Source organism: Sinocyclocheilus anshuiensis, unplaced genomic scaffold (genome assembly GCF_001515605.1).
Source record: "Sinocyclocheilus anshuiensis isolate Anshui unplaced genomic scaffold, SAMN03320099.WGS_v1.1 scaffold100, whole genome shotgun sequence".
Lineage (NCBI taxonomy): Eukaryota > Metazoa > Chordata > Actinopteri > Cypriniformes > Cyprinidae > Sinocyclocheilus > Sinocyclocheilus anshuiensis.
This window is the reverse complement of record NW_015555725.1, coordinates 692,491-702,970: the sequence shown is the minus strand read 5'-3', so window position 1 is coordinate 702,970 and position 10,480 is coordinate 692,491. Positions and strand designations below refer to the sequence as shown.

At 35.0% G+C, this 10,480-nt stretch overlaps 1 protein-coding gene across 1 annotated transcript in view; it reads left to right on the top strand.

Moving 5' to 3' along the window:
- Positions 1–10,480, top strand: part of aacs (acetoacetyl-CoA synthetase) — a 38,441-nt gene that overhangs the window by 9,266 nt on the left and 18,695 nt on the right. Inside the window, exons 5-9 of the mRNA XM_016465881.1 lie at positions 3,506–3,603; positions 5,955–6,069; positions 6,190–6,271; positions 7,708–7,858; positions 9,906–9,986. Coding sequence (XP_016321367.1) covers positions 3,506–3,603; positions 5,955–6,069; positions 6,190–6,271; positions 7,708–7,858; positions 9,906–9,986 — 527 coding nt within the window. The remainder of the gene's footprint in view (positions 1–3,505; positions 3,604–5,954; positions 6,070–6,189; positions 6,272–7,707; positions 7,859–9,905; positions 9,987–10,480) is intronic.

The following is a 10,480-nucleotide window of genomic DNA, read 5'->3' as shown; positions in this document are numbered from 1 at the left end:
CATGATATAGGCACGTGCTATGAGTGACGCAGACAGCACACACAAACACAAACACATGTTGAAATGAGTGCTGTGCCTGCCTGTGATGGAGGAGATTGTGAATAAAGAATGAATATTAGTCGAATTTAAAATAAACATTTGCATAGGTGTGGTAGGTGTGGTTCTGGGAGCGTCATTAGTGGCGCACGAGATGCGGTGATGATGTAAGTGACGTTTAATGTTACAAGCTATTCACACAGAATGCATATTCAGCACATTTTTTAGACGGACAAATTTTACTGCTGCACTCGTCTCACACAAGAGATGTATAGAAAGCCATGCAAAGTTAAAACAGTTTAAACTTTTAGAAAACGCGTCACGAATTTGTGGAGGTTTATTCCTTTTCACTGCGTCTCTTATGTTTTTAAATGCAATCTGCGTGATGGGCGATTCGGCTCTTTGTATTAAGCAATGCATAAATACAGGATGCTGTTTTGTTCATAATTGTTTATGCAATTTACGAAATTATGTTTGATTTATATGAGTTAATTTAGACGTAATGCACGTTTTTTTTGTAGACCGTTATTTCATTTTCGTTGGCAATTTAATGCGCTGCATTATTTTGCTCATTGCGCCCTCCTGTGGCTTCGGGAGACAAGCCAAAAGTTTCCTTCAGACTTATTTAATCTGCATATAAAACATTAGAAATTAGATATTTGTTTAATTTTTATTTTGTGTTTGACTGTTAAAACAAAAAATATTTGTTGTTTGTCTCAACAAATTGGGTTAATTTAAAAATACAGTGGTTAAATTTAAACATGTTTTTCTATTGCTGTTTGTTTTTAAAAAAAGGTTATAAAAAAGTCAATAATTATCGATACCGAACGATATGAAACATTATATCGTTGATACATTTTTTAGCTATATCGCCCAGCCCTAGTAAGCGTCATCTCCTTTCCTCTTTCATTTTGTCTGTCTCTTACTATTTGTGTTGCGCTTTCTCAGTCACCCATTTGACACCCAGATGACAGTTGTGGGATGAGGAAATACAAGCCAACACTCAGCCAAATACAAGAAAATCGAACACAATGTTTAATATTGCATCAGGCCTGGGTGTTCTAACCTGTTTTTCCTGCCCTCTTTCTTTGCTTTTTCTCTCTGTCCTCGTTTGTCTTCCTGACTGTCCTAACTCTGAGAGCCAGACAGGCGCTCCTGAAATGACAAACTCCCCCTTTTCTGTCTCGGTCCTGGGGTTCAGCCAGTCATTCTTGGCTATAGATGGAGAATAAGAGGGATGCAGTTATACAGTGGCAAGGGTAATTAGTCTTTTCGAGCAGTTTGTGTGCAGATTTAAAACTCAAATGGTCATTCAGGCAAGCTGAAGCTGGAGGTTCGTTTGAAGGTTCAGATGCTTGATATGTCTCCACCCCGTACTATGGAAGCATGTGTGAGTAATTTATGCAGGTGATGTGAGAGGGGGAAAAGTGTGTGTAATCGCTGACATCATTCTGCTGCCACTGGGTCCATTATCTGCAGTATCTGCTGATCATCTTTGAATTGTAATGGCTGTAAATGCGAGATGGCCATTTCAGTGACATACACACTTAGATTTATTATTACAAGTCCCTATAGAGTAATAAAGGAAAATGACCAGTATGGTATAGAGATTTATACAGTTATACTCTATAAAGACATTTTGGTTGGTTTATTAATATCTTCATGATTCAGATACAGTGTTTTTATGCTGTTCTTTGCAGACAGATTTAAAAAATGTTTTTAGAAGTTGTCTAAAGCTGGCAAAATGTTCTATTGAGAACATTCTCAAAAGTAAAAGTGGTTTATGAACTAGATTTTTGGTTAGAAAAAGTGAGTGTCAATGCGAAAGTCAACATCACAAGGTTGCCAGGGTGTTGCTTTATGGTTGTTAGAGTTGCTGTGATGATGCTAGTTGGTTTCTAGGGTGGTTGCTATTTGACTACTTACTCAAGTAAAAGTTTCTCTGATTCCGGATATGTCTTGAGCCAAATCTATGGGATATCTTTTTTTGCTCAATTTATGGTCTGCCATATAAAATTAGTACATTTGGGGGAATTTTGATACATAGAATAACTTTTTTTTAATCTTATTTTATTTATAAATAATATAATTAAAAATATAATCTATAATCCTAAAATATGTTTTATTAAAAAAAAAACGTTAGATTAATATATAATAATATAGTAGAATTATAGAATAATTTGTAATTTTTAAAATATATTCTGAAATACTTTACAAATGTTTTACTTAAAAATAAAATAAAAAAATTAAATTATATGTATTTTTAAATTATATACAAAACCTTTTTTTGAAATATGTGTAGGTCCCCTTGTGAATGTTTGAGTGTTATGAGTTGCTGCTGTGCATGTAGTCCAAAGCAAATTTCCTTTAGTGGGACAGTAAAGTATATTTAATCTAATACACTTATCTGTAACAATTATTAGCTACATGTAAGAACTGAAGTGGTAATGTCTCCCTGGCTTTAGGTAGCTTTGAAAGTGTGTGATGTTAATTTTCTGTATAAATTCCAGTACTACTATGCCCTTTTTATAAGTATTTCTACGTGGGTGCAAATATAACTGTGTGTTCACAGAGGTGTGTCTGTTTTGTACAAGTGTGTGTTATGTGAAGTAAAACCCTAGAAGTTTACTTGGAGTGTATTGATCCTGTTAGGGTGTGCAGATGTGTGTGTGTTCATGTATAAAGTGTGTTTGTTTCTCTCTAGATTGTCCTTGTATGTCCCCTTGATTTATAGCGTGTTGTGTGTGTTTGTGTGTGTGTGTGTGTGTGTGTGTGTGTGTGTGTGTGTGTGAGTAGTAGGGAATATATGGCCACTTTGCAGATGAGGCCAGGGTTTATTGCCGCAGTATCATTTAGCTAATGGACACCATTTCTATTCTGTCGCTTTCTGTCTTTCCTTTCTCTATTTCATTCAATACACTTAAATATAATTTACATTTAAACTAAGTATTTTGGGAAGGTGCTTTCTTACCAAAGTGACTTGTGGAGGCAATAATATTTAAGTTGAACATTAAAAAAATAGCCACAAACGTAGAGCCAAAAGAAGATAAGTCGAGTTAAGACGGCCTGAATGATGAATTTAAAGAAATATATTTATGAAGATATTAAGAAATATATATATATACATATATATATATATATGACATATAAGATATGTTTTTGTGATGCCTTGTTGGTACATTGGTATAATTTCCCTCTAACAAGTATGCTTCCTTTTTTAGTAAAATTGCAACTGTTTGTCATCGTTGCATATTAGGTGCTGCATTTATCATTTGTGTGATATTTTCAGTGACCTTCTCTCTTTTGGAAATAGAAGCACAGTATTTCTGAAAATCATTTAATATATTGTGCCTGCTGAGTGCTCACTAAAATAACTTGCATCTCTTAAGAGTCATTCTTGCACAATTCAGGAGATCCACTGCTGTTTCTAATGTCATTTTGTGTGATATATTCTCTCTCTTTACCTCAGGATATCTTCCCAATGGGATTCATGCTGTTGAGGCTATGCTTGCTGCTGCCAGTATAGGTGCCATCTGGAGTTCAACCTCTCCAGATTTTGGTGTCAATGTAAGAGCTTTACATGCATAATAGTGGCTATTTACCATATGACAACTATAATATATAATTTTTTTTAATCGTGTGAAATATACAATGAGCGTGTAGCAGCCACTTAAGGTTTTTCTGTGAGATGTGGATCATCAGAACATGTAAAATATACAGGCTAGATCAGGTTCTCCCTAGAGTGTCCTTGTCTGTCCCCTTGATTTACAGCGTGTGCATGAGTAGGAGAGAATATATGGCCACTTTGCAGATGAGGCCAGGGTTTATTGCCGCAGTATCATTTAGCTAATGGACACCATTTCTATTCTGTCGCTTTCTGTCTTTCCTTTCTCTATTTCATTCAATACACTTAAATATAATTTACATTTAAACTAAGTATTTTGGGAAGGTGCTTTCTTACCAAAGTGACTTGTGGAGGCAATAATATTTAAGTTGAACATTAAAAAAATAGCCACAAACGTAGAGCCAAAAGAAGATAAGTCGAGTTAAGACGGCCTGAATGATGAATTTAAAGAAATATATTTATGAAGATATTAAGAAATATATATATATACATATATATATATATATGACATATAAGATATGTTTTTGTGATGCCTTGTTGGTACATTGGTATAATTTCCCTCTAACAAGTATGCTTCCTTTTTTAGTAAAATTGCAACTGTTTGTCATCGTTGCATATTAGGTGCTGCATTTATCATTTGTGTGATATTTTCAGTGACCTTCTCTCTTTTGGAAATAGAAGCACAGTATTTCTGAAAATCATTTAATATATTGTGCCTGCTGAGTGCTCACTAAAATAACTTGCATCTCTTAAGAGTCATTCTTGCACAATTCAGGAGATCCACTGCTGTTTCTAATGTCATTTTGTGTGATATATTCTCTCTCTTTACCTCAGGATATCTTCCCAATGGGATTCATGCTGTTGAGGCTATGCTTGCTGCTGCCAGTATAGGTGCCATCTGGAGTTCAACCTCTCCAGATTTTGGTGTCAATGTAAGAGCTTTACATGCATAATAGTGGCTATTTACCATATGACAACTATAATATATAATTTTTTTTAATCGTGTGAAATATACAATGAGCGTGTAGCAGCCACTTAAGGTTTTTCTGTGAGATGTGGATCATCAGAACATGTAAAATATACAGGCTAGATCAGGTCAGCATGGTATTTCACTTTCATGTTGATCCAGGGAACATACATGTTTCTGAAACAAATACCTCATTTTTGACCTGGCATTCATATGCCCACATGCCTCCATATTTACACTGGTGCAGTTTGTTGTCATGAGCTTCCACTTTGTTCTAGTCTAATGTATTACAGTAAATGCACTCTATATATCCCACAAGCAAAAATGAGTAAATAAAAAATAAGTGTAATATTCCGTCATATTATCGCAACATGTCTTCCCCATGTACAAAAAAAGTAGGTCATGATACCATCAATTCTCGCTGTCTTCAAATGTGTGTGTGTGACCTGTTAGTTATGTCAGACATTTTGTCACACATACACACACATTACCTCTCGCTCCTGCCTCTCTGCGTGTCTCTCTCTCACACACTCCTATGAGGAGATTAAAGTAAGTCTACAGCCCCCTCAGGGCTGAGGTTATTCCATAAATAGGACAGGCTCTAGCAGATAAAGCTACATAGATTCACCAAGACTTATTGACGAAAGTAAACTCAGTATATACATTGCTACCATCTGTGGTTAAGTCAGGGTACTACAGCATATTACTGCAGCTAAGTGGAATCATTGTGGCAATTGTGTGTACACTAACCATTCAAAAGTTTGGGCTCAGTAATATTTTTTTTTTATGTTTTCTTTTTTTTAAGGCTGCATTTATTTGATAAAAAATACAGTAAAAACAGTAATATTGTGAAATATTAAAATTTGAATGTTAAAATGTGATTTATTCCTGTGATGCAAAGCTGAATTTTCAACAATCATTACTCCAGTCTTCAGTGTCACATGATCCTTCAGAAATCATTCTAATATGCTGATTTGCTGCTCAAGAAGCACTTCTTAATATCAGTGTTATGACTTTTTTTTCAGACTTTTTTTATGAATGAAAAGGTTCGAAAGAACAGCATTTATTAGAAATATAAATCTTTTGTAACAATGCAGAAGTCTTCACTTCACTTTTGATCAATTTAATGCATCGTATATAAATGAATAAACATATTAATTTCTTTAAAAAATCTTACTGACCCCCAAGTTTTGAACTGTAACTAACTATATATATATATATATATATATATATTTTTTTTTTTTTAACAATATGGCCTATTTTGTGTGTGTGTACTGTACCTTAGGTATTTTTTTCTATCATTTATGTGTCTCTTTTCATCTTCAGGGAGTTCTAGACCGGATTTCTCAGATCCAGCCTAAGTTGATATTCTCAGTAGCAGCTGTTGTGTATAACGGCAAGCAGCACGACCATATGGAGAAACTCCAGAATGTTGTTAAAGGTATACAGCACACATTTCAGCTCACGCAAAGCTAGATTTTTCCATCATGTTATTATGTTGATATATTTGCATTTCATGGAGCCGCATATATTTGTTTTTTTCCCCCATCATCTCTCTCAGGTCTCCCTGACCTGAAGAAGGTTGTGGTCATTCCATACGTTCGCTCTCGACAAGAGACTGACCTCTCCAAGATTCCCAACAGGTCTGTGCATCTATGTGTGTTTACAATCATATTTCAATACATCACATTTCTTTTTATTATATATTGCATTGATGCTTACGTTTGCATGTACAAGTTAAATTCACTTGACAAAATATGTTCATTTGTAATGACCTAAAGTCATAAAGCATAGATGACACTTGAGACAAGCAATGATTAAGAGTTTTTGGTGTAATATACTACATACATACACTATCGTTCAAGTTTGGGGTCAGTACAGTTTTTTTAATACTGTTAATTAATACTTGATATTAATAACATTTAATTAATAAAAAAATATATAATTTTGCACAAAAATAACTGATTTCAACATTGGTAAGAAATGTTTCTTGAGCAATTTAATTCTTAAGGATCATGTGACACTGAAGACTGGAGTAATGAAGCTGAAAATTCAGTTTTGCATCACAGGAATACATTTTAAAATATAATAAAATAGTAACATTTTAAATTGTAACAATATTTCACAATTTTACTGTTTTGTATTATTATTTGATCAAATAAATGCAGCCTTGGTGAGCATAAGAGACTACTTTCAAAAACATTAACAAAATTAACCAACCCCAAACTTTTGAACGTTAGTGTACATATGTATAAAATACATCACTATATTGTAAGATTTATTATTAAATATTTACATACTGTAACCTTTCAATCCTGCTATTTAAATATCTGTTGCATTGTTTAATATAAATTTGGTTGTATTTTATGGACATTCCTTACTGATATTTAACCTGTGATCGTGATAATTGCATTATATTAATTGTAAGCTACTACTTCGAACACACATTAATTTGTAATCTCTCTGTTCTTAAAGGGATAGTTCACCCAAAAATTATCTTTTTTTTTCCCCAAACCTGTATGAATTTCTTTCTTCTATTGAACACAAAAGAAGATATTTTGAAGAATGTTGGTAATCGAGCAGTTGCTGGTAGCCATTGACTTCCATAGTATTTTTTTGAAGTCAGTGGCTGCCAGCAACTGTTTGGTTACCAACATTCTTCAAAATATCTTCTTTTGTGTTCAACAGCAGAAAGAAACCTAGGTTTGGTTTGGAACAACTTGAGGGTGAGTAAATGATGACAGAATTTTTATTTTTGGAATGCTGTCCCTTTAAGATGGCTGAATATCCTGTGAAATCCATTTTTCATATCTCTAGCATGCAAAGTACTTGTATTTTGCCATTCTTCACTTATAAATCACTTTGGCTAAATCAATACATGTTAATTGTTTGTTAGCCCTTGTTAAACTGACAGAATAAATAATTTCAAATGTTTCTATGAAGTTTCAGTTGGGTTTTGCTTCCTCTCTCGGTGACAGCTGCTGCTGTATGTTCAGATGAAATCTGAAGTGGTGTTGTCTGGTTAGGATACAGTCAGTCCTAAGTCCTGACTCTCTGTCTCCTGTACTTTTTCTGTCAGTGTGTTCCTGGATGACTTTTTGGCCATGGGTAAAGAAGGGGATCAGGACCCTCAGTTGGAGTTTGAGCAGCTGCCCTTCTCTCATCCTCTCTTCATCATGTACTCTTCTGGTACCACAGGAGCTCCCAAGTGCATGGTGCATTCTGCTGGGGTGAGTGTGTGCGCACACCTAAGACATTGTGCAGAGTCCAATTTGATATATTGTACTCTGTGCAATTACTTCTTGATATATGCATTTTCGAGCGCCCTGAGCCAAACATGATGTATAAGGAAAGAAAATACAGATGCAAGCATTTGTTTTGCAGGTGTACAAATATCAACAGCTACATTATCAATTTATAATGTAGGAACTTATTGATGCATTTTATTTGCTTAAAATTGTGTGTGCGTGTACTCATAGACAGTGTTTAGGGCAATGTTTTTAAAATGCAAGCCATAAAAAAAAAAAACTGTTTTTGTTAATTGAAATAAAGCTGAAATGAAATATAAATATTAGATGAAAAACATAGCCTTGAAAAGTGAAAATGAGAAATGTTTCCTTGAAAATCAACTTAAACTTTTTTAAAGGCAAGTTTATTTATATAGCACATTTCATACACAATGGTAATTCAAAGTGCTGTATATTAAAAGGTTTTAAAAATATTTATAAAACAATCGTAACAGATTAAGATATAAAATTAACTATAAAAAAACAAAGATTCCAATAACAACAACAATTTTTAATATAATTCAAAACAAAGAAAAGAGGAATAAATAGATGATGCTGTGCATTTTATTTTAGTTAAAGTACTAAAACTTAAATAAAATAAAGGTAAATATGAATATATAAATATGTCTTAAACTGCTGCATGATTTCTGTAAACATCCCTCCTATGCATGTTGGTCATCACACGCAAAATCTCTTGAATCACCAATATTGACCACAAGATGGCAATAAGAGGCAATTTTAAAACCTGACACCATAAGCCAGATGCAATTGGGATGAGCAATTATGTGCACCATTCTCATCCCTTCTGAATGCATTACCTGTGTAATCCCAACATTAGGGACACAGTAGCCCACATGAGTCTAAATCAACCATTCTTTCTTGACATACCCACAATTTCAATTCAAAAATCAACATTGCACAGAAAATTCGTTTGAAAAATCAGGGAAGGCAAAAGCAGTGCTTGATCTTTTTGCTTTGTTGTGCTTCACAATCACACTTCATATGTGCTTGGTCAGTGTGTGTATAACACTGTGTTTTAATTTAAATTTTTCACAGATTTTCCCTTTAGCCTTTGCGGCATTTGTGTCTGACGCCTCTCTTGCGTGCTGGATAATTAGAGCACTGTGTCTATTAAAACACAACACGTGCAGCCACGTTTCTCTCTTCTCGCTCTATGGATGATCAATGTTCAGTGAGCTCTTATGAAAACAGTACTCGTGTCAGGTTATGGCTGTTAGCGAATGAATGAACACGCTAGCAATTAATGCTTTCGCTAGGATATGTGTTAGACGCTTGTTGCAGGGCATGGTGTTAGAAAAAAGGAATGTGGGTTTTTTTTTAATCCATGCAGTGTCGCTGATCCTTTAGTTCGCTAATTAGGCCGTTCCCTGCCTGCCAGAATACTTCTGAACGTACAACACCAGCACATGAGAAAGAACTTGAGAAGAACATGAGATTCAGAAAAACAAACACGTGCTTTGTGCTTTGTGTTATGTCGCCTCTGATTGATATCGAAGACCTCTAATTTTACTTATAAAACGGATAGTTCCGGTCCTTGATTCTGATTGGTTGAGCCGTGTTCGAAGCTGTTGTACTCTACAAACAAACACCTTTGTTTACTTTGTGTGTTGCTTGGCAACCACTTTGTTGTAACCACAACTGTTTCTGAGGAACTACATTGTTTGGTGGAAGAATACTGTTTTTATTAATATCATTACACTTTATTTGCTCTGTTTTATTTTGTGAAACCTAACTACGTATATGGAATAACCGTTTTATAAAAGCAATAAGCCCCGTGAAGCGTGAATTCTTGGGGCTTATTGCTTTATTTTCTTAGCCATTTTTCCACTCAAGGTGATTTGTAATGGATGTATGAAGTCAGCTGTCCTCAGGTTCACACAGATGTCCTAGCAAAGTAACCACAGGTGTAGTTCATCACATTAACTGTGACCGTTTCACCAGTCTGACCCTTTTGTTCTCCTTTCCCCAGGGCACTCTCATCCAGCATCTTAAAGAACACATTCTCCATGGCAACATGACCTACAGTGATGTCATCATATATTATACTACGGTATGTATCTGCCTTCTTAGATGCAGTAACTATACCATCTTGGTGGAAAACAGCATCTTTCTCCAATGACATCTATTCAAAAGTAGCTGTGCTGTCTGACTGAATCTTTATAAGCACCATACAGTATGCCTTACCTTTCAAAAGTATGGTTTTTGAAGTCTCTTGTGCTCACCAATGCTGTGCCTGAAATTGCATACTTCCCTACTACAGTATATAGTAGTGATGGGCGGTATACCGGTTCATACCGAATACCGGTGTTTATTTTTGTTATGATATGAATTTTTAAAATACCGCAATACGTCGCTTAAACAACGTTCGGAACGCGACACTGTTTGAAAGGGGTCCTTTTCACTGTTGCACCGTGGTGAGGGAACAGCTGTATGTGTTACACTTTCCCGGAGAAGTGTCACCTCTCTCTGCGTCTGTTCTGTGCAGTAAGCGGCAGAGAAGCAGCGCATTCAGTTGGCCGCACCGCAGCCGACTCGTCAATAAAT